Source organism: Rhinolophus sinicus, linkage group LG05, assembly GCF_036562045.2.
Source record: "Rhinolophus sinicus isolate RSC01 linkage group LG05, ASM3656204v1, whole genome shotgun sequence".
Classification (NCBI taxonomy): Eukaryota; Metazoa; Chordata; class Mammalia; order Chiroptera; family Rhinolophidae; genus Rhinolophus; species Rhinolophus sinicus.
In genome coordinates, this window is record NC_133755.1 from 131,865,294 (window position 1) to 131,890,023 (window position 24,730).

The 24,730-nt window shown below is 37.9% G+C and overlaps 1 protein-coding gene and 1 long non-coding RNA gene across 2 annotated transcripts in view; one reads left to right on the forward strand and one right to left on the reverse strand.

The window, feature by feature from the left end:
* Positions 1–24,730, forward strand: part of LOC141571690 (uncharacterized) — a 45,956-nt gene that overhangs the window by 14,665 nt on the left and 6,561 nt on the right. The window lies entirely within an intron of this gene.
* ASCC3 (activating signal cointegrator 1 complex subunit 3) overlaps positions 13,295–24,730 on the reverse strand; it is a 300,957-nt gene continuing 289,521 nt past the window's right edge. The window contains exons 38-42 of the mRNA XM_019738872.2: positions 21,218–21,369; positions 19,393–19,540; positions 15,927–16,136; positions 13,791–13,966; positions 13,295–13,695 (exon numbers count right to left, since the gene is read on the reverse strand). Of these exons, the coding sequence (XP_019594431.2) occupies positions 13,548–13,695; positions 13,791–13,966; positions 15,927–16,136; positions 19,393–19,540; positions 21,218–21,369 (834 nt within the window). The 3' untranslated portion in view covers positions 13,295–13,547. The remainder of the gene's footprint in view (positions 13,696–13,790; positions 13,967–15,926; positions 16,137–19,392; positions 19,541–21,217; positions 21,370–24,730) is intronic.

Genomic DNA, 24,730 nt, shown 5'->3' on the forward strand with positions numbered 1-24,730 from the left:
AGTTGGTTGGAGCGTGTCCTCTCAACCACAAGGTTGCCGGTTTGACTCCTGCAAGGGATGGTGGGCTGTGCCCCCTGCAACTAGCAACAGCAACTGGACCTGGAGCTGAGCTGCGCCCTCCACAACTAAGACTGAAAGAACAACTTGAAGCTGAACGGCACCCTCCACAACTAAGATTGAAAGGACAACAACTTGACTTGGAAAAAAGTCCTGGAAGTACACACTGTTCCCCAGTAAAGTCCTATTCCCCTTCCCCAATAAAATCTTAAAAAATAAAAATAAAAAAAAGAAACACATTTAATATAAATAACCAAGCCTGCCCAAAAAAAAGGGATACCATTTGATCAAATACACTGTATGGGAGAAATAATTTTTAATGTCAGCTTTAAAAGTCTGTAAATTAAAAATAGAAGAGAACCTTTTAAGACCTTTGTCATATCACGAAGCATGCAGGCATGCTTGTTAATTTGTGATGACATTTTAAAACAGTCATATTTTGCCAGGAGAGATAATGATAGGGCATATTCCCATTTCTTAGGAGGTTTACAACTTCACCTTAACTCCTGTGTTGCAAGAAAAGTAACTGCCCACCCAGCAGCTCCACCTGGGGCAGCCTCCCTCCAGCCAGAGCCTGCTGTATGCTGGCTCAGCAGAGCAGTGAAAACAGGGGCTCTGTTTCTTGACTATTCTTCAACTGACTCCTACAGAATCCCCCTGTGAGGAAATCTCCCACTGAAGCACAAAAGAAGCATCTACTGGGAAATTCCACAGTTAAATCTAAGCTTTAAAAGAACAGCAGAAAAGGAAAAAGCATGCTAACTAGCTCCCTTTGTACATACATAATCGAGAATCATGAGACAGCACTGCCTGTGTTCCCTCAGCCTTTACCTGGAATATTGTTCCGTGACCGACTTTCTTCTATTCTACAATTTCAACATCACCTACTTAGCTATGATTCTGTGCAGAAATCCATGGTTTCACCTTGGTAGATTCAATTTTGCCCTAAAAATATAAACACATCATACTTGTCTAGGCAAATCATAATTTTTTTGTGTGTGTCTAATTTCTTTTGATTCCTGAACTAAAGTCTTAACTTGAATATTATTTAACTATGTGCATTTTTATGAAATTAAAGATAATTCATTGAGAAGTGGGAAAAATATTTGTTTCAACAATTATTTGTAGTAGCACATATTGGGAACAAATATAAAAGCCCATCAACTTAAAAATGAATAAATAAACTGATATATTCATACAGTATAATAAAATATGTCAACATGGATAAATCTCAGAAACAACATAAAGCATTTTTATAACCTCATCTTGGAAGTGATATCCCATCACTTCTGCCATATTCTGTTCATTAGAAGTTAATCTTTAAATCTAGTCAACATTCAAGAGGAGGGAATTGCCCAAGGTATCAATACCAGGAATCAGGGACCACTGTGGGTCATCTTAGGTTGCCTACCACAACCGCTATATATTGTGTTTGGATACATGTGAAAACAGCATAAAAGTATGTAACAAAATTACGTAGGTATATCAGTAATAGTATAAAAACAAGTACATTAAAGAATAATTCAAGGTAAGGATTAGCTCTGGGATGGAAGGGGAGAACAGGATTGGCAAAGGGTATACCAGGACATCAACTATACCTTTAATGTTTTATTTCTCTTTTAAAATGTAAGCATGGAGACTTTCTGGTCAAGATGGCAGAGTAGGTAAATGTTTTGCTCACCTCCTCTCAGGACCACATCAATTACAACAAAACCACAGAACCATTATTGAGAATCTCCTGAAATCTACCTGAACTGAACCCATACAACTAAAGAAGCCACCTTGAGACTTGTAGGAGAAGCAGAGATGAGGAACAAGCTGGTCCCATACATGCGTATAAATATTAAAAATCAGGAGGGATATCTCAGCTGTGGAGGTTCCCTCCCTGAGGAGCAAGGGGTTCCAGTCCTTCCCCAGCCTATGGCTTTGGTGCCAGAGAGAGAAGTCCCCATAACTTCTGGTGGTGAAAATCAGCAGATTGTGGCTGAGTGGGAGGGTGGTTGGAGTCCCAGGCTCTCCTCCAAAAGAACCCTCTCATGGACTTACTTGCTGACTGACTCACTTGCTCTGAGCTCCAGCGCTGGTGCAGCAGCTCCAAAGGCACCAGGGAAACCCAGGGAGGAACTGAGTTGTCTGGCTTCAGGGTGCAGGTTGGAGGAGCAGCTTTCTCACAAATGGAGGAGCTGGTAGAAGCCATTTTCTTTCTTTGTTGAGCCCGCCCCCTCCCTGCGTGCAGACACAGGTGGCCGCCATATCTGAGTCTCCATCAAACTGGCTAACACTTTTCATCTCCCCCTCCCTAGTGATTCCCTGAGACCTCACCCCAGCCAACTTCTGGGCACAACTGAGCTGCTTCCAGAGATTTTTCCATATGAATGGCCTGCCTTGGCTCATGCTGCAGACTTTCTGAAAATCTCTCAAAGGTTCACAAAACCCTAACGAGCAGCATCTGGCTTCAGTGCATCCTGTATCTCTGGCTGAGCAGTCCTAAGCCTGGCACTAGGGAGAGTCAGCCTTGGTGTGCAACTTGGCCTCTCAAGGCCCCTCCAAGCATAGTGTGGGCAGCGGCCATGTCTGCATTGCATTGTGGCTCATGCTGGATGGTCCTCCGCAGGACATAGACTGCAGCTGAACTTGGCCTGCAGTGGGTCCCCTTCCAGGAGGCCTTGGGGCTGGCAGGCCCAGTGGCCAGCTTCAGACTGGGCCAGAGCATCACCTGGCCACCTCCAAGGACAACACACCCAAAGGGCAGACAGGGCAGGCACCAGAGCCCTGCTGAAGTAAACCATGCTCTGCAGGGTCAGCTCCTGCACAATAGCTTCTTCACTGAATTCACATCCAGTCCTCACATGCAATCAGCCTGAGGATCAATCCCTCTGATTGACATGCAAACAGCAATCATTTCTCAACTACAACAGGAGGGAGCACACAACCCACACAAGGGACAGACCAGGGAGACTGCACCACTGGCTCCCACAGGACACATATTACATAAGGCCACCTTCTAAGACTAGAAGGCTAGCAGCCCTACTTAATACATAGAAACAAACACAGCAGGGCAGCCAAAATGGGGAAATGAAGAAACATGTCCCAAATTAAAGAATGGAAGAAAACTCCAGAAAAAGAACTAAACAAAATGGAGTTAAGTAATCTACCAGATGAAGAGTTCCAAACACTGGTTATAAGAATGGTCAGTGATCTCAGGGAGTACTTTAGCAAAGAGATAGGAAACATAAAAATGGAGATAGAAAACATAAAAAAGAACTAGTCAGAAATAAAGAATACAATAACTGAAATGAAGAATACAATAGAGGGAATCAACAGTAGAGTCTATGAAGAAGAGGATCAAATCAGCAATTTAGTAGATAAGGTAGCAGAAAACTCCCAATCAGAATGGCAAAAGGAAAAAGAATCCAAAAAAAAAAAGAAAAGAAAAAAGAGAGAGTTTGAGGGGCATCTGGGACAACGTCAAGCACACCAACCAACATTTATATTATAGGGGTACCAGAAGAAGAGAGAGCAAGGAATTAAAGCCTATTTGAAGAAATAATGACTGAAAACTTCCCTAACCCTGCGATGGAAATAGATATATAAGTCCAGGATGTGCAGAAAGTCCCAAACAAGGTGAACCCAAAGAAGCCCACACCAAGACACATCATAAATAAAATACCAAAAATTAAAGACAAAGAGAGAATATTAAAATCAGTAAGAGAAAAGCAGTTAGTTAACTACAAGAGAGCTCCCATAAGACTGTCAGCTGATTTCTCAACACAAACTTTGCAGGCCAGAAGGAATTGGCAGGAAATATTCAAAGTGATGAAAAGTAAGGACCTACAACCAAGATTACTCTACCCAACAAACCTATCATTTAAAATTGAAGGACAGATAGAGATTCACTAGACAAGAAAGAGGTAAAGGAGTTTATCACCACCAAACCAGTATTTCAAGGAATCTTAGAGGGACTTCTTTAAGACAAAAGAAGAAAAAATCTGAATAAAATGGCAATAACTACATATCTATCAATAGGTACTTTGTAAATGTATTAGATGCTCCAATCAAAAGATAGGGTGGCTGAATGGATAAGAAAATGACCCTTACATATGCTTCCTACAAGAGACTAACTTCAGATCAAAAAACACAGAGATGAAAGTAAAGGGATGGGAAAAAGATTTATGAAAATGGAAACAAACAAACAAACAAAAAGCTACGGTAGCAATACTTATACCAGACAAAATAGACTTTAAAACAAAGGCTATAACAAGGGACAAAGAAAAACCCAGTAATCCCACTTCCTGGAAACTCAAAACACAACTTTGAGGCTATGTGTGCATCCATATGTTCATCATAGCATTGTTTACAGTGGTCAAAGTGTGGAGGCAGCCTGGGTGTCTGTGGATGAATGAATGGATAAAAGGAGGTAGTATATATACACAATGAAATATTGCTCGGCCATGGAAGGAAATGGATTCTTGCCATCGATGGTGGCATGGATGGACTTGGAGGGCATTGTGCTGAGTATGTCAGACAGAGAAAGACCGACACAATGTGATTTTGCTAATAAATGGAATCTAAAGAACAAAATAAATGAACAAACAAAACAGAAACAGACTTATAAATGCAGAGAACATTTTGATGGCTGCCAGATATAAGGGGTATTGGGAATGGGTGAAAAAGAGGAAGGGATTAAGAAGAACAAATTGGTTGTTACAAAGCAGTTAAGGGGATGTAGGGTATAGCACAAGGAATATAATCAATAATAATATAATAACTATGTATGGTGTCAGATGGGTATTAGATTTATTGGCGTGATAGATGGGAGGAGGCTGGGAACAGGGTGAAAAAGGTGAAGGCATTAAGAAGTACAAAATGGTGGTTATAAAATTGTCACTAGAATATAAAGCACAGGGAATGTAGTTAATAACATGGTAATAACTACGCATAGTGCCAGATGGGTATTGGACTAGTCAGGGGGATCACTTCTTAAATTACATAACTGTCTAACCACTATGCTGTACACTTGAAGTTAATATAAAATAATATTGAATGTCAACTATAATTGAAAAATTAAAAAAAGGGGAGGAAAGATGAAGGAGAATAAGAGATTCAAATTTCCAGGTATAAAACAAATAATGGGGATATAGTGTACAGCATGGGGAATATAGTCAACGATATTGTGATAGCATAGTACGGTGTCAGATGGTAGCTGGACTTATCATGGTGAGCAGTTATTTAGGTATATAAATGTTGAATAACTATGGTGTACTCCTGAAGCTAATATAATATTGTATGTCAGCTCTATTTTACTAAAAACCTTTTAAAAAAGTAAGTATGGAAAATGTTATTATTGAATACATTTTGGAGACAGTGCAAGTATATCCATTCTGCTTCTGCATTTTTATATTTCTGAAATACTTCATAATAAAAACAAATGAGCAAAACACAGTAATAAAAACTCTTTCATACCATTTCCTGTGCTCTCAGAGTGAGGTTCAAGTACTTCACAAGTATAGATCTGGGAGTTGGAGGCGAGAGAAAGTGGACTGATTTCTTGGCTACCAGTTTCACTTTATTGGAGGTGTGGGTATCACAAAGGGATTAGTATTTAACCAACTAATAACTTTTTAGTGTGTCATAGGTATAAAGTCTTTGGCTGAGTGTTGGGGATGCTGACACACCTTCTCACTCTGAGAAAACCTCGTTTTGACCTAATTCTGGGGTGTGGATTCTGACAGGAAAAGGAAGCGTGAATGGAAATTAGTTGTTCCACTCCATTAAAAAAAACATTTAGAAAAGATTTCCAGATCTAGCATTAAATAGGTTTTGACATATATATGCAATACACTGGTAAGATGGTCAGGTAAGTTTTCTATTTAGAATGTTCACTTTTGCCTATATGTGTAGTATTATGACTGCACAGTGCCTTGTCCAGAACTTTCAATAAACATTTGAGTATCATTTGGTTTTCTTATAATTCTTCATCTTTGATCCAAGACATTTGACTTTTTAAAAATGACTTTTTTATTGTGGCCAAATACATGTAAGAAAAATTTTCATCTTAACCATTTTTAAGTATATTTTCCAGTGGTATTAAGCACATTCATACTGTTATGCACCCATCACCACCATCCATCTACTAAACTTGTTTTATTTTGCAAAACGGAAACTGTACTTATTAACTCCACATTACCCCCTTCCCCTAGCTCCTGGCAACTGCCTTTCTACTTTCTGTCTCTATAAAATTTGACTACTCTGGGTTTGTCCTTTTTGTGACTCTTATTTAACTTTGCACTATGTCTTCAAAGTTCATCTATGTTATAGCATATAGCCGAACTTCCTTTAAGGCTTAATAATATTCTGTTATATATACATGACACATTTTGCTTATCCATTCATCTGTTGATGGACTCTTGGGTTGCTTCCATGTTTTAACTATTGTAAATAATACTGCTATGAACATGGGTGTATAAATATTTCTTTGAGACACTGCTTTCAATACTTTTGGGTATATAACCAGAAGTGGGATTGCTCAATCACATGGTAATTCTATTTTCAATTTTCTGTGGAACTGTCATACTATTTTTCTATAGTGGCTGTGCCATTTTAAATTCCCAACAACACACACGGGTTCTAATTTCTCCACATCCCCAACAACACTTATTATTTTTTCATCTAATTGGTGTGAGGTGGTATCTCATTGTGGTTTTGATTTCCATTTCTCTAATGATCAGTGATGTTGAGCATCTTTTCATGTGCTTATTGGCCATTTTTACATTTTCTTTGAGAAATGTCTACTCAAGTTTTTTGCCCATTTTTGAAACAGGTTGTTTTTGTTTTGTTTGAGAAGTTGTGGATATATTGTGGATATAAATCCCTTATTAAAGATGATTTGCAAATATTTTCTCCCTTTCTGTGTGTTGCCTTTTTTACTGTCATTGTCTTTGATGCAAAAAAGGTTTTAATTTTCATGAAGTCCAATTTGTCTATTTTTCCTTTTGTTGCCTTTGCCTTTGGTGTCATATCCAAGAAATCATTGCCAAATCCAATACAAGACATTTGACTTTTAATTATAATTGCCACTTCTCTTTCCCTCACTGTTCACCAGGGTGGAACAGATCTCATTTTTCTGTCTACTGAACTGATAACACGTGTATGTAATTACAGCTTGGGTGTACCTTACATTTCGCTTTTTCATTTTAACACCTCATTGGTACATTATCTTTATCTGATTTCATTAAAACATCTTTGTTCTAAAGAATTTTCTCAGGCATTTTATTACTGTAATTGGTATTGTTTTTCTGATTCTCATTGTAGCTGTTTTCCATCATCTGAAAGGCATGTATTGCTGGTTTGTGGATTTGTTGGAATGCACATGAAGATTGCATCTCTGTGAGCAGTTATTTTAAATATGTCAGAATTGTCCCTAGAAGATTTCCTAAATAAAAGCTGATTCCAATCAATTTACTTAAACTCATTCTGAATTACCTCAGTTTCTGTCTTTAACGCATTCAATATTTATGCAATGTATCCTCATGAGTATTTCAAATATATTGTTTGGGGATAGGATGAAGCATCCAAGAATAATTAACACAGTGGGCAAAGATAACAGAATGACAAAACTGAGATAGAAGATGCAGATGTAGAATCATTTTCAGCATGAAAAGTAACAATCAACTGAGAGTAAATCTGTCTCGGTTGGAGAGCTGCAAACAGCAGCAAGACCAATGTTTACGAGTTGCAGCATTTATAAGATGGACAGAAGCCAGAATCATCACTATGGCATATTACATGATCTGGTTACAGTTATGTTTCTATAATTGATTAGAATTGTCCACGGAGAATGTTATTTGCTGCAATCCAAAGATTTCTTCAATGTTTCAGTTTCTCCAAAAACCACTTGAAGGGTAATGTATTTTTAGAGGCATGCATTTTTCTAAAGTATCAGAAAATAAGATTGAGGTTTTACTAAGAGGTCTATATTATTTTCATTGCTTCTGCTAAAAACAGCATTATATTAGGAGCCGGTGACATTTTTTTTCCTCCTCATTTTTGGCTAGAATTAGGTTTCAGGAGTTGGATAAAATGGTGTAAAAATAGTTACTTCTGAAAGAGAAATCAAATATTTGCTTTTAAAAGGAAAAGGCTTAGGTTTTTACTGAATATGCTGATTTTTGCACTTACACCAGCTTGGGAGCACCACGACTCCCAGGAAGATTGGGCAAAGTGGGTATGACTTGCAACATTAAGGAAAGCACACATCGCTTTTAAGGACATTTTAGAACTTGCTTAAAAATGTCATTTCACTCTGGGTGTAACACACCTTGCACTCCAAACCCTTAGTGATTGTGAGGTATCCCCATACTCTTGCTCTCAGAAACCGTTCTGCTTCCAGAATAGTCCCTGTATGTGATCCGGGTATCAGAAATGGCCCTTGGCAAGGTTGTGAAGTGGTGACGTTTGTCCTCAGAACCTCAAAAGCAGTAGAAATGAGGAAGTCGACCTCTCCTCCACGTTCTGCTTCTATCTAACCTTCACTATCTGTCCAAACGTGGCCCAAGGCAGCACCCTCAGAAAAGCTCCACTGAAGCAATTCTCATTCCCACATGTGTGCTGAGCGACAGCTGAGAGTGCGCGCCTATGAATCAGGAGCGGTGGAGATCCTCTAGCACGAAGGAAAGGAACACAAGTGCATCCCTCTCTGGGCACAAAGATTTTATTGTTTTTGGTGAGCTCTTGGCCTAGTACTTCCCGTTGACATATAAAAATCAATCCTGAAGATGAGATTATTTGTAATTTACCACTTCAGACGTTCCTTTACTTTTTGTTTTCCTTTTATAGTTATCCTTTTCTAAGCACTTTCACATAAATGAGTCATTCGACAAAACAGATAAAACACTTGCTGTGCAGGTACCGTGCGTACAATGACAAGGCTCACTGCTCTTCTTACTGTGATGGAGTCAACTACTCGGAGCGGAAGTCCAGACAGGAATTACCTGTTTCATAGGTGAGGAAATGGGAACAGAAGAGAGTTGACCACGTATATTGTCCTAAAATCTCCCAATATGTGATTGAATCACCAAATCCAACACGGGGGTAAGGCAGCATTATAGGAACTCATTTAAAAGAAAAAAAAGAAAAACCCACCCAAACCAAAACTGCTTCTCTTGATACAGGAAGCATAGTTTTTCTTTCTAAGCCACAGCGATTCCTTTCAGATCCTTGGTTAAACTGTGTGGTAAGAGAAAATTGAGCATATATTCTGATAACACCCAGTGACAGTAAGAGGCAAAGATGCACATTCCTTCGATGTGCTCTTCATTAGGCCATTCGGCATTGCAATGAGGAGAGCGTATTTGAAAGCTCAGCTGAAGTTACTGGCCTTCTTTGTTAGAATGACAGACACTTTCAGGTAGTATCAATTTCAGATATTTAAAGACGTATACAATGATTGGTTTCCAGTGTGATCTGGAGTTCAGTGGAGAGACAACTATGATGTAGGCAGACAATGTTTCATCAACAAAGATCTCCATTAGTTGCCTGCTTATTCATTATTTTATAATCGTGTTGTGAAGTTGTTGTTTTCTTTCCCAACTCAAACTTTCTCCTGTAATTTACGCCCGTTTTATTTTTTGCTGGTTCACTGGTTAATGTTTGTGTGTTTTTAATAATAACCCTTACATCAATTTGGGAATTCAAAGTACCTTTAATTAGAAGGAGGTGCTGTGATTCAACCAAACATGGGTTGATTTACTGTCCATCATGTTCTCCAGGACACCTCCATAATGAACTATTTAATATTAATTTACAGACACAGTAATAGTTACAAAACTTCAATCAAGTGAATTTAAAAATTATTCTAATTGCAGCCAATTGAAGAGCGACAATAAAAATTTAAGCCTTCACTCAGATATGGCTGTCTGGGCCGAAAGCTCACCTTGGGTAAGACTGAACCCAACATGTGAATAGCACCCCAAAACCTTTTGCAAACCGACATGGAAAAGACTTGGGATGAAGTTTTAATCAAAGTAGAATTCTTGAAATCTCATTTAAAGGTGTCAACTTTGAAGAACTTTGTTTTCTAGAAAAATTACAGAATGCTCCATGATGAAAAATAAAACAACAGGCTAAAATTGTGGGAATAACTCTTTTGAGAAGTCATTGCAGCTGTCCTTCATTACTTAAAAAACAGGCTTCCAGGAAAACCCAGAATCAAGTACCATTCTCAGCATTTCTGAGGACCCTGAAATAATATAACTGGAACTCATTAAACTCAGTATTTTTATCTCCTTGTGTTGCGTAGATTTAGAATTTAGGTTTCTGAATACAGAAAAAGAAAGCTAATCTAAGGGCTCAATACACAGTTCTGAAGCCAACTTCTTCTATACTCGGTAATACTCAATGGAGATTTAAAACTTAATTTAGGCTTTTCTTTCTAAGAAGCTAGCTCATGAAATAATTTTTGCCTATTCATTTTGAATTATTTCTGAGAGAGAGGGCCCAAAGTTATCAGTTCATATTCTTCAAACCTGTGGAGTTCCTGTTGGGGGTCCTTTCACTGTGAATAGTTAGCAGCAGTGATGGAGGAAATAAAGGGGTCTGGTGAGAGATGACAGAGAGCCAAAACCTCAGGCTAAAAAGTCATAATTTGACATTTTAAAATAACTGTAATACCCAAGATCCATTGCTACAGAAAAATATTTCATTCTTGCCCACAAATAATAAGTCATCATCATAATAAAACTTAAGTATCCCTTTCCTATGTTGACATGGTGTGAGAGGACCAGGTAAGTACCCTGCTCTTGGTGAGTCTGAGAGTAGCTGCAATATCTAGAAGAGTGGGACTCACCCACAGTGAGGGTGCGGTATTTCAGAATCCATTTGTCTCTGTGTTCATTTAGTTCTAACTAAACAAGTATTTACCGAGCAGCTACACTGAGCCAGGCAGTGTTGTAGGTCCTGGGAATGAAGCCATGAACAAATGCAACAAAAATCCTTGCCTTCCTGAAGCTTAAGTCAGAAGAGACTAATAATAAACATTTTTATAGAGGTGAGAAGAACAATGGAGAAAAACAAAACAAGAAAGGGAGATGGGGAGGAGAGGCGGGCTTGGGTGCGGTTGCCATTTAAACCAGGATGGTTAGATCTGTGGGTGTCTGGGGGACCACCTGTCCAGACTGAGAGAACAGCAAGAGCAGAGGCCCTGCAAGAAGGTCAGCAAGCAGCAGGGCGACCACGGTGCTCAGCGTGGAGTGAGCAAGGGCTCTACCCGCAAAAGCCAGGACTATGGACTTGCTTCTCACTTCTTTGACCTCTTGTCAGTATTTAGTACCCGTTACCCGCCACAGGCACGGATGCCCGCCCTCTGAAGCTCATGGCTATCTCATGTCTCCACTGATCCTCTGTTCTACCCTCAGAATTTGGCATAATCTTCTCTGGTGGCTTGCCAAGGAATTCCATTGCATACACAGATTTGCAGTCCTTACCCTCTAATTTAAGGTCACTTCAGACTTTTCCATTCTTCTCACCTGTCGATCCCGTTCATGTCTCTGAAAATGCAGACTAACTGGACACCCTAGGTCGGGGTCTACTCAGAGCCTGTTAATGCTGTTCCACCTGGAATGCTCGTCTTTTATGTAACGAATATCTGACTGGCACTTCAATTACTTGGGCTTGATAAAAATCCAGAGGAATATGAAATGCCATATGGAATTAATCTATTATGTAGGCACATGTCCTATTATAATGCACACTTAACACTTTGGGTGTGTAATGAGTGAGGATAAAGTTATAGACAAACAGCATTGGTCAGTCACTGGAGTAAGATAAGTATTTCCATCCAGGTATACCTTGCCTTACTAGTGTCTTCTGTAGCTCACTGTGAACTAATCACGTTTAGTTTTAAAATAGATTTTAATTAGGCGTACTATTTTTTCCTCTCAAGGATGAATATAACAGAAATTCTTTCTTACTGCTATGCCCTGTGTCACATATCCAAAGAAGGAGATCTCCCACCTCCCCAAACCTGCCTGTTCTCTAACAAAAAGGAACGATGCTGATAAACATGAAGACTATGATGAGACTGTTTCTCTTCAGGTTCCTGTTTGGACTAGTGAATTAAGTGGCAGAGGCATGAATTTCAACTAGGAAATAAACTGCCAAAGAAAAAGCAGGAAGGATTCTTTATATGAAGTAAGCTTCAGGAACCTCATGCCCACTGTACTTGGTGTGTTTAAATTAGTTATTTAGATTCAGTTTTGGGAAGTGAAATCTGGTTCCGCCCATTCTACTTTATTTCTTCTTTTTCTTCCCTTTTTTTTTTTTAGCATGGAAAAGGAGGTACACACCATCAACAAGTTCCGGTTTCAGAAAAACTTTTAAATTCTAGTATTTGTGTTGGTTACATTGGAAAGTATTTTAAAATAATTCATCACAGGATCAGGAATAACTGAAATTACTTTGCAAAGATAGAATTTCATTCCACTAGGATATATAGTATATGGACATTGAATTCTAAGAACTTTTTAGGTTGAAAAATGTATATTTCAAGATGGAAATTGTTTGGACATAGAGAAATTTCCATGATCATAAATGCAAACCTATGTGTAGGGGTTGAAAATTTTCTGTGTTTGCCTCAGACCCATCCTGGAGAACAGAAAGACATGGAATTGTACTACATGGTCTATACATGTAACAGCACAAATTACACTATATTTCTCTCCTTGTGTAAATAAATATATCAGAAAAAAGGGGAAGTGAAGTTTTGAAGTAGAAGGGAATGAAAAGAACATAAGAGTAAGTGGTATAATGGAAAAAAGCAGGAGGGATAATTGAGTCAGCTTGTCTTGAAGTGGCACTCTAACTATTTTATTCCCACTAGTTACAGTATGTACAGTTTCTAAGATCAGTATATTCTGTTTTCTTTTATCATCATTGAGCTCCGTAATGTAATTTTACATCATATATTATTCACATTTATGCCTATAAGAAATTCTTGAAATGATTTCTACATGTGGCCGAAGTATAAATTTTGCTAGTAAGACACATTTTTGTACCACCATACAGATGCATTATACATTTTATGCTGCAGGGTTAGAAATCTGTTACAACAAATACTAACATTGTCATGCCTCAGTGTAGTTTTCCTTAGAAAAAAGGAAGCTAATATTCTTGTAAACAGTACATCGTATGATGTAAAATTTGATTGATATTCCTATATATCATCTCGATATACAGACTGAAAGATTTTTCTACATGTGCACTGATTTTTAATATCAGAAAACCCATGAAGACAACATTGTAAAAGGCAATATTTGTTAAAAGGCCATTGCATCTAACTTGTGTTGAAATTGACTGCAGCCACTGTTTATTTCCTGGGTGTCTTGAGGTTAGAAGTTGATTTCACCAAAGCAAACATCAAGTAATTTGACTTTGTCTTGACACCATAACAGCCAGACTTCTGAGCCACTTCTTTCAAATGAATTGTTTGGGTCAGGTTACTTCCCTTTCAGGTCAGTCAAGGCATCAGAGACTTCCTCGTTGACCTGTGCAGAAATGCTTGCTGGTGTGACGTTGAGATGAATGTCATACTGCTGGTCTAGGCCAAGATAGCAGTCACTCATGAAGTACAGTGTGTAGATATACCTACAATATAAAAAGAGAACAAAAATGTAAAACCACCTTTCTAATCACAGTCATATTTCATTCTTTCAGAATTTTGGTGATAAGATTCTGCTTACCTTCCAGGTACTTCAGGGGTATAAAAAGAGATGGAAACGACCTGATGATTTCTCACATACCCTACTCTTTTCAAAGCAATAAGTTCTCTCTTATCCACTTCGCCTAATATCAAAAACCATCCTTCATCTTTTAATTTCGGAAATCGAGGGGTAACTGCATGGCTGTCTGGCTTTCCCTGTAAACCAGGAAAAAAAAAAAGTGTTAATAATTTCTAGACTTTCTATATCACTTGGTTGTAGTTAAAAGGCTACAGTGTCTTCCTTGAAGGCCATAAATCTACACAGTTCAGTATATCTATATGGGATGTTTTTAATTTTCTGGTTTGGTGTCTTGGATATGCTATCACTTATCTTTTTTCAAGATCCTTAAAACACTACTTTGTGGCTATAACCACCAGACTACTTTGCCTCAGTTAGAACAGAAAGCCCTGAATCTTGACACCAATATGGTAAATTCTCACACCATTCTTATACATGATATTAATACCTCATTTGCAGATGAACAAACTGAAATACAACCATGTTAACCAAATCTTCCAAAGCCTTATTCATAAGAAACGGATACTTAGGGGGAAAAAAGTAATCAAGACTAGACACTGAATTTCAAGATAATAAGCACTGTATCATATAAACACCTTCCCCCAACCCAAGAATAAAACTCGAATCAAAACGCACACATTCTATTATGGTAATATTAAAAAGTCCTTTCTCTAAGGAATGGGAAATTACAACCCAAGCAGTCAGTAAGATATATTAATCACCAAAATCCAAGATTAGATATCACCATAATGACAGCACTTGAAGTCTTTATTTTAGATGAGTATTACAAAATACAAGATTATTCGAGTGAATCTTTAAGACAATGACTTTATGGCATAAAATGTACTAATAATGACACGCTGTCAATCAGATTTCACTCAATGTTCTAGAGGGAGATGTTTCACTCGAGGCATTTTAAAAGAGAGGACAGAGAGTAATATATTTTTACAGTATTTAGAAACAAAATTTAGAGTTTTTCTGACACAACTGGATCTAACTTTTAAGTAGGAATATTAAGGTTAAAATAATCTTAGTTTTTTTCCATAACTTTATCTGTATGATTTTTCCTATTTTTCTGGTAAGTTGGGATATATTAATCTAAAAAGGCTCATATTAAAGCCTCTGAAATGCTAGCAGCCAGTGAAGTTCATACCTACATGGACTGATCATTAGAAATCAAATGAGGTGACACTTGAAGGCATAGTTACTGAAAAAAACATTGTAACAATAGAAAGTTCCTGACCATTTTGTGTGTGAAAACAGAGGGGACAGTACTACCGAACCACGACCTTACTCCTGGTAGGCTTATTCTGGATACAGTAAAGCCCCTGACTCCACTGGGCTAAAAGGAAAGCAAATTCCTTCTTCTTTCAATTATTATGGCACTAGAACCCAATCCACCCATACGCTATGTAGTAAGTCTCAGAACACCATATAATTAATTTTGATGTCACAAGCAACAGAACAGAGCACAGTAAATTAAAATAAAAACACTGTAAAATGTTACCCTGTGTGAACACTGTCAAAGCTCTCTCATGTGCATTATAAGGAAGGAAGCAGACAAATGTGGCAACGAAGGTGAGAAAAGCTTCTTGTCTTATTCAAATTCATGGAGCTAAGCATATAGCTTTGCTCTCAACTACATCTAGCCCAGTGTGGTTCCTGTATAACAAAGTGCTTCTTGGGCAGTGCTTCTCAAACTTGAATGTCTTTAAAAAGTCATTTGTGGTGCTGGGTAAAAGTACACACTTTTCGATCCCTCCCCCTGAGGTTCTGATGCAGCCAGGTGGGAGGAGGGCCGAGGACTCTGCACCCCCAAAGGCACTCCAGGAACTTACGCTGGACTGAGGCTATCGGTCATATTTTGAGCACAGTACTCCAGGCAACATATTATTATGTACAGTCGATATTCTGGGGTTGAAAAATGGCACATGAGGAGAACTGACTGCTTTCAGAAGACTGGCTTGCTGCTTAAGGCCAGTTGAGAAAGAGGGATTCATGAATGACACGGACGCCTTAGTAATAGAAAAGATATGTGTGGTAGCACATGCTGGCATCTGGTGTGAAGCATTTGAGAATGGAAAGCAAACACTATACCTTGTGGAACCCACTGTGGGCTCTCTGCAAGCTGACTTGAAGCACATACTCTTGGTCAGCGTGCAATTTGATCCATTTGTTGTCATTTCGTTTGTCTGCACTTAGAGTTGTGATAGAGAGTTCACTGTGTCCTTCTACTGAGTCATCCCACCAGCCTTTAACACTTAGGCCAACATCTATCACTGGCAAGCGAGATATGAAATTCCACGCCTGAATAAGAAAAGAAAGAAAAGATAATAAAGGAATGGTTCATTTGAAATGCAGGGATCAACTAAGAAACGGTGTACTTAAAAAAAAAGATATCAACCGATTTGAAATTAAGCCTGAATTCAATGCAGTTGTAAAAAATGATACAGAGAGATCCTATGTACCCCATTTCCCCAGTTTCCCCCAATGGGAGCATTTTCCAAAACTCAAGTATAATAATAATACCAGGATATGGACACTGATACAATCCATAGCTCTTGTTCAGCTCTGCCAGTTTTTCTTGTACTTGTTTGTGTATAAAAATAGCGTGCTTTTAATATTTGTAGTTTAAAGTCCTTCTAAAATTAACTAAAAAAGAATTAATCGTTATCTAAACTTGTGACCACTTTATACTAAATCCCTCCTAGATATTGAGTGGCTATCGACTATAGTAAAAAATAAGTTTAATAATGTTTGCTGTTGAGCTGGTTTGTTTTAGTCATGCATCTATTCTAACATTTTACATGATTTCTTAGATAGAAAGCATTACTTCGGGATATAAAAATAACTTTAAAAATGTGATGCAATTGTTGATGTCAGTGAGTCAGTATCATCCATTGACCACTTACTGTACAAAATGTTTTTTTGGTCCATATTTCAAATTTATTCTGAAAGGAAAATATTTCTATATGTCTGTATACCATAAGGAAACTTATAAGTCTAGGGTTCCTTCTAGAAACAAATATATATTTTTGGCATTATCATATTGAGAATACCAATTAAATGATACATATTAAAGGGGTAGAAAATATTTTACCAGTTCTTATTCTTTAAATTGAAAGATATTTGTAAGAAATCAGTATGCAAACAGTAACTGCTCATCACTGTTGAATTATTCAAGTCTACAGAAAGGATGTAACAAAATAAACTTGATGTCCTCAGATAATTGTCAACTTTTTCTATCATTTGCAATTGTATGGCACTATCACTATCAGTCAAGAAAACTTTTCAATATGTTTGTTGTTTTATAAGTTGTTCCCTTCTAGGTTAGTTTTAAAAGTACATGAGTACTTTAGTTTTAGTTTTCCTTTTATTTCTTTAATATATACCATACATTTGCTTATAGGCTTTGATTTCCTATTTGTTAAGACTTTAGTGCTGTTGAGTATATCTAATTGAAATGAAGTCGTCCTAATGAATCAAACTGTGCCCCAAGAATTCAAAAAATGTAAATCCAACGCAAATTTTCAATGCAACTCCAATCCTATAACTTGTCTTGTGAATCTGAAATTATGTCTGTAATAGATCTTGAAATAGTCAAGCCACAGAATGGTCTACACTGTGCAAGGTAATAAATTTGGCTCCCCTGCTAGAGCCAAATTACTGAGTATAGAAGCTATACCACTTGATGTCCTAAGACTGGCCTGAGTGGAAAAGTGATTGAGAGGACATTTAAATACACAACTTTTGTAAAGCATTTTAACTGGTGCGACAACACAAGTAACATTTACCACATGAAGCAAGCCTTTATGTTTCTTTAGTTGTACCATTAAATTAGCTACCAATATGTTTTCAGTTATTAGCAACTGGTTGGGATTTTACTTTACAAAGCCTCCAAAAGTCATATCTGTCTTTTATATATACGCATTCTTTTTGTAGCACTTAATATTATTTTTCATCCTCAGTGTGTTCATATATTTGTTGGGGGTGTGTGTACACACACATGCACATATGTATATAAAACACGAGCTATTTTTACAGAAACTGCTAAGACATTTCAATACCAGCCAAACATATTTATCTGAGGATTAATCTTCATCTATTGAATCAGGCAAGAGCACTGCCATGCATACAATTATTTAATTAGCAGCCAAATCCTCTGCCAGTCAGCAGCCGTCCCAGGCATACTGATGGGGCAGAAGATGCAAATCTCACAGTCGTACTGCTTTTTCTCATTACTACTGCAATTAGCACTTAAATTGATGCTTTAAACATACTAATTTCTGGAATAATTCAGGATTTGTATGTTACCTGGGATCGCCTCACTGCAGAGCCAACACCAGATTGCTCTGCAAATTGAAGCACTTTTGAGCCAAATAACCATCATCATATCAGACTGAGCCAATTTGCATTTGGTTTTAAAGATAACAGAATGGCAATTTATGCAAATAAATTAAGTAAGTTTACTTCTGAGTTCTCCCTGAACTAATTATAACAATGTTCTAATTTTTCATCACATCTTAAAACTTGGCTTGAAATCAACATATGCTATGTTAGAAATTTGTTGTTGCTAACGGAAGCCTTGTTTTGATTTAAATATATTGTTTTTATTCATAATTTTGATGGTAATTTAGTTAGAAAGGTAGGCACTTATTATGAATATTTAAATAGTTTTTTGTGCCAATTTTGGGTTCAACAGAAATTGAACAATCAGATTTTAATGCCTGTTACACTTTTTCCAAGTCTTGCTCAAAAATAAGTTCCACTGGATAAAAAATGACATGGTTTAGAAGTTTCTTTATTTTAATACCTGCATTTGCAAGTCAGAGTGCTAATTATGTTACAAATCCTGAATGTTTACTTTGACATGTTTAGAGTAAAATTGCTTAATACTTAAAAGTCTAGATAGGCCAAATATTTCTGGCATCATTCATTCATATTTTTGGCCTTTCCAAAAATGGTTTGGAGAGATGACCTATGTTGTCTTTCACAGCACATATTTAGCTTTTTATCTAAGTTATACTGTATACAAATGAGGAGTTTATTTGAAGGAATAATTTAGAATCTAGCTACAATAAAGTGATTAAAATAAGGGTGGGGGCATAAAAATGTAACTGAGGAAACTGGATGAAAATATACTCAAGTGTTAAAAAAAGAAAACCATTCTGAAGGGCTGAGAAGAGCTCCCGGGTAAGGCAGCTTAGGGACGGACAAGGTATTGTAGACCTCTGTCAGCAGCTCCTGGAACAGCTTCTAACAAGGACAATGCTACTCCTAATTATTGTTACTGTCAGTATTTTTCATATTATTTATTGAACTCTTAGTCTATACCAGGAACTACATACAGCAGTTTACATAATAATATCCTGCTTAATGTTCACAAGAACTTCATGAGACAGGCATGATATTTTCATTTTCACAATCATGATTAGGAAGTGATAGACAGATTTAAATTCTGGTGAGTCTGACACCAATAATCAATGCTGTAAGTTAGAAAACGGCTGGTATAAATTCCCAGACAGAGTAAGGGAGCTTCAAAACATGGAAGGCACGGTGTTACCTGCTTCATTTTTTCGGCAGGTATCTCATTTTCCATCATGGAGCTGAATACGTGGTCTTTCCCTCCACAGGCAAGGATCAATTCAGGAAGGCACTCAATGAAACCGTGGCACCTGGCACGTGGGCCCTTTAGACCTGGGCTCCATTTCCTAAGAAATAACATTAACACCGATCAAATACTACTTTCATAGCACAAATGAGATTTTCAGACAATGATGGTTTACAAAATTAAAACAGTTTTTTAAAATTAAGATTAATGTAAATTTTTAAAAGGCCATTGTTAAGTTTCAAAATCAGCCAGCATTGTCTAAGGCATCAATCCAAGGCAGCAGTACTATCACTGCGTACAATGTGCAAATCATGTGAGCTCAGTAAATGCTTAGGGTTCACAGATAGGGCGTATCTTTCTCCAGGAAGGCACGCATGTGCTCTAATGCTTCAACATGGATAAAACACTGAACTGGAGCCCTGACATGTTTTTAATGGATGCAGCCAAACGACTCTAACATAATTACTTGAATAAAGTTCTCATTGTAAGTTGTGGGGAATTACACTATGTACAATTAAAAGTACATTTTGGCAATCTTTGAGATTGTGCCAGATCCCCAGGAACGTAGGCCACCTAAATCTTACTCTCTACTTGCTGTTCATATGGCAAAAAGAAACCTATAATTAAAATTATACTTTTCAGGGTAACGGTAAAGAACTGGATCAAATCTCCTAGGCTCCAGCAGCTTCCATAAGAGACCGGGGTGCTGTGTAGGGTAGTAGCTGTATGTCCCTGCTTTACTGTTGAAACCCAATGCCCATAACTCAGTACCGTGTTGGGAGGGTTCCTGAAACTGAGCTGCAGACACATGAGGTCTCTGCTTTCCCCCTCATGCCACCTGCTGCTGGTTTGGCTCACTCTCTGAATGTGCCTTTTGGGTTCTAGGGCTATCCCATGGCGGGGACTCAACACCATGGAACCAGCTGCCATACAGCCTACTTGAGACAAACTGAGGGAGCTTCCTGAGGAGACCCCATGCATGTTTGAGATTCTGGGCGGCGTTTGTATCTAGATGCCTAAATTGACTGCCACACCTAGTGCAGCTGACAAGAGTAGTGGGTGAATGACAGCAGCCTGCAGCCAGACTGTTTTGCTTGTCGACAAGACTGGGAACCAACATTTTGGCTGCGAAGTATCTCTCAACTGGTGTGAAACACTGGTGTGAAAGAAATATTTTCATTTAAACACTGCCAATCTTGCTTGTACTATGTACTGTTCTTTTCCTTGCTAAAATAGTTGCAGTCATGTACATAGGACCTACGGGTTAAATAACTTGATGACAATATAAACTCATCTTTTAAGCACAGGTTACATTTTGAGCTGCTAGTATATAGAATTACGCAGTTCTAGACATTTTGCAGATGCACATTTTACTTTGACAATGGATTTCAGATCCTTCAAATCCATTATGCAATAACAGAAATTGGTAATTCATTTTGCTTTAGATCACACAGCACTTAGCATCTTTTCAAAAGAAGACTGATATTGTGGAGGAATAAGCCCAGTTAAAATAGCAATGTATCCAATGTTGCATGTGGAGAACAATTTAATGGAAGGTTCAAATGAACTGTGCTTCAGCTTGGGACAGATGATCAAATTCCAAGTGAGAATGTTACAACACGAGGCCATGTCTCCCTCTAGGAAATGGGCATTTTTATGGTTAAAAAAAGAAAAATCAATATTCTTTGGACAGCCTGAAAATCAAGTGACCACACATGTAAAGAAAATAATTTTTTGAAATTTAAAAACCAATTACATTGAAAATTAAAACAATTACCTGAAAATATGAAGATGGTGGTGTTCTATGTTTGGTATTGTAAGAAGAGAAGAGTCTTTTAACCACCGACCCTGGATTACCATCTGAACCAGGTTGGTGATATTCAGGGCAGTCACCAACCAGCCCTGATTTGCAGCCACATCCAGCATTGCCTGAACAGGGAAAATGCACAAGTTATAAGAATACCATGCCACTTGCTCTCTCCACTGGGGATCTGATGTCTGCTTTAACAAAAGAACAAAAAAAGAAAACAAGCATTATATCTTTAAATTACTATTAAGTAAAATAGAAACCAGAAAATAAACTGCAGTTGGATTGGAGGGAACACACACACACAGTCTCCCGTAGCATTTACAGCACAGTATTTCCTACAAAGTGGCAAATATTTAACTTTTTTTTAGAGCGGCAAAGATAGCCAGATAATACTGGTCCCCAATATTAAAACAAAGAGAAAAACTCAGTGTACTTTGAGAGCAAACACCTACATAATTCACTGTATCAAGAGCATTAGCAGCTGCGTTTAAAGAGTAAATCTCAGGTAGTCTTCTCCAGATTTAAAATCAATACTAGTAAGGCGATAGGTCTCCTTGCCAAAAGTTTATTTTTCCCAAGGAGAAGGCTAAAGACAGAGCCTTGGTTTTCAACGAAAACAATACGCCACACTGGCTAAGGGGGGGATCTCCCAATGATGTATGTGGAAGGATGAGAAGCTATTCGTGTTAGTCTATACATTTAATCTAATGTTTTATGGACAAACAAATGCTGCATTTGCTTAAGGCAAAACTAAACAGTGAAATCTTATTTAAACAAAGGAGAAGTTTACACAGGCAAAGCTATTTCAATTAAATTAGATTCTGGAGAATGCTGACTTAAAGACACATAAGTTAAGATGATCTAAGGCAGTTCCTTCATACAGTTTTACAAGAGTCCTCTCTTGTTTTGGGAAATGAAAAGATGAAGGTAAGAGAAATGAGATGTACCTCGTAAATGCTTAAAATGGTACTTTCATACTAAATGTCTCACCAATAGTAAAATATTTTAAAAATGTACAAAATCTATTAGAAAATTTTTAGAAATAATTTTTAAGATATATTATTTCAGTAAAATTATTTTGCCACATTACTTAGCACTATTGAGGCAGACACACTTTCCTTCTAACTTTTGAATTTTCTATTCTGTGTTCTTTAATTTACAAAAAGTAAAATAGTTTTAAAAACATCTGGCTAAACCAATCTGTGGTCTTTTCATATACATTACAGGGAAGTTAGGTCAATGTTTCTGGGTAGGATGGTTATTAAATGTGGTGGAAGGGTCAGAATGGTCTTTAGAACCTGTGAGTCTACTAATTACACATTGTAAAGCCTGAGTGTTGGTACAAACAGATATATTTATATGTATGTATATGTGTGTATGCCACTGTGTACACAGGTACAAATGTACAGGTTTATAAATCCAGGGCAAGTCCACTTCTAGTCTTTCTATTTTTCTGCAGAGCTGATTAAAACACTGCCATTCTTTGAAGTGCATGACACAAGCAGGTCATGACCACCACTCAGATAAAAAAAACAAAAAGTATTAGTTCACAAGTCACAATTCCTGAGTTCTGTAAGGGAAAAGGAAAAGAGAAATGAATAATTATATCTAATCCAGGATCATGATGATGTTAGAAGTTGTAATGTGGAGTAACTATGGTGATTTTACTTGTGATTTTACATTACAACTCGAGTGGAAATAAATTCCAGACCGAAAGCTCACATACTAGACGAGTTGGATGGATGAACCATATGTTTTTAACTTTGAAGTTTTCATGATGAAGTTGAAAGATTTCATAAAATTTATGAGACTGCCCCACAATTTTTCATTGTATGATCCAGATGTGAAAATGTAAAAAATCATGCAAAGTGATTGCTTACATGAAGTAAATGAAAAGCCATATCATGAATTGAAAACTATTATTTATCTTGTTTTAATTTAGGGAAAAGGCAGGTGGGGAGGTCAAGAACCTGGGACGACAAAAGGTCTCATGACTACTCAAATGTGCCAAGTGCTGCTCTGTGCCTCTGCCGGATCACGCCCTGTAGGTCCTGTTTCCTTCGCTCCCCTCCCCCACAGCACCCCTCCCCCACAGCACCCCTCCCCCACAGCACCCCTCCCCCCAGCACCCCTCCCCCATGCCACTGACAGTGCAGACCCTCACCAACTCTCACCTGGAATATTATAAATACCCCTTTATTCCCATTCTCATCTAATTTTTCTTCAATCCATATTTTATATTGTTACCAAAGTAAATTTTTACAGAAGTAAAACTGATTGTCATCGCTCTGCTTAAATTTCTTCAGTGACATCACACTGTGCAGAGGACAAAAGCTAACACTTCTCTGCATGACAGTCAGTGCCCTGTGATCTATCTGTTCCTGGCACATCACTCCCGCCCCTTCCTGCAGCACTACTAAATTACTGCGATTTCCCCACTTTTGCCCTTGCTCTTACTTAATGTTCTCTTTTTACAAATACTGCTCCCTCTACCTAGACTACCTGGGAAGTTCCTATTCATCCTTCAAGTGTGGCTCAAATGCTACCTCTTACGGAGAAGTCTCCCTGATTCTTCCAGACGGATTGTAGGTACTTCTTTTCCTAAGCGGCTACTGTTCTTGACGCATGTCAGTGTTATGCTGTTGAGATTCTCTGTTGACACATTTGCCCTTTAAACTACAGACTCCTTAACCTGGAAGCATTCTTTGTCACTCTAGCCCTAACACAGTACACTCAAGAACTACTCATTTTATTAAAGAATATTAGTAAAAATCCAATTACAACAATTATAACCACATTCTGCCTAAGTTACTGCACATCTGCCAAAGGCAGTACAGTATAGGGAAAAAATTTCAAGCTCTGATGTCAGAAAGACACAGGTATGAATCCTGATTTTATCCCACTTATTATGTGTAAATTGTGGGAAATCACCTAACCCTACTATGCTAGATTTCTTATTTTCAGAAGGTGTATTATACCTCCTTATAGGGGTGCTACGAGGGTAAAAGAAGGTAAGGTACTATGTGAGATATTTAATATACCACCTATAACACAGATCTCAATAAACAGGTGACTATTTTTAAAGTTCTTTTATCATGAGATGAAAAGAATGCCCTAACAATCCATTATTTCCAACAGGGACTTCGTTTGGGCCTTTTGGTGTTGATTTCTGAACGAAGTAGTACAGGGCTTTGAGGGCAGGGCTTGCAAGGTTGGGGGCAGAGGCATAGAACAAACAGTTCATCAGGAGAAGTGTGCAATTACAAGGGGACAAGGCCGAAGACAGATCCTGTAGCTCAGGCCAAACTGGAGGATGTGGAATTGATTCTCAGTTTGAGTGGGTAAGCCCAGGTGACTGCTCAGGGGTACACACCTGAAGGGGCTACGGAGAAGGGACGGTCAAGGTAACTGGGCTTGAGGGTCCTGACAGCTCGTCCTGACAGACTTCTGCATGGCTGAGCCTGGGGTGGAGTCCTCGCG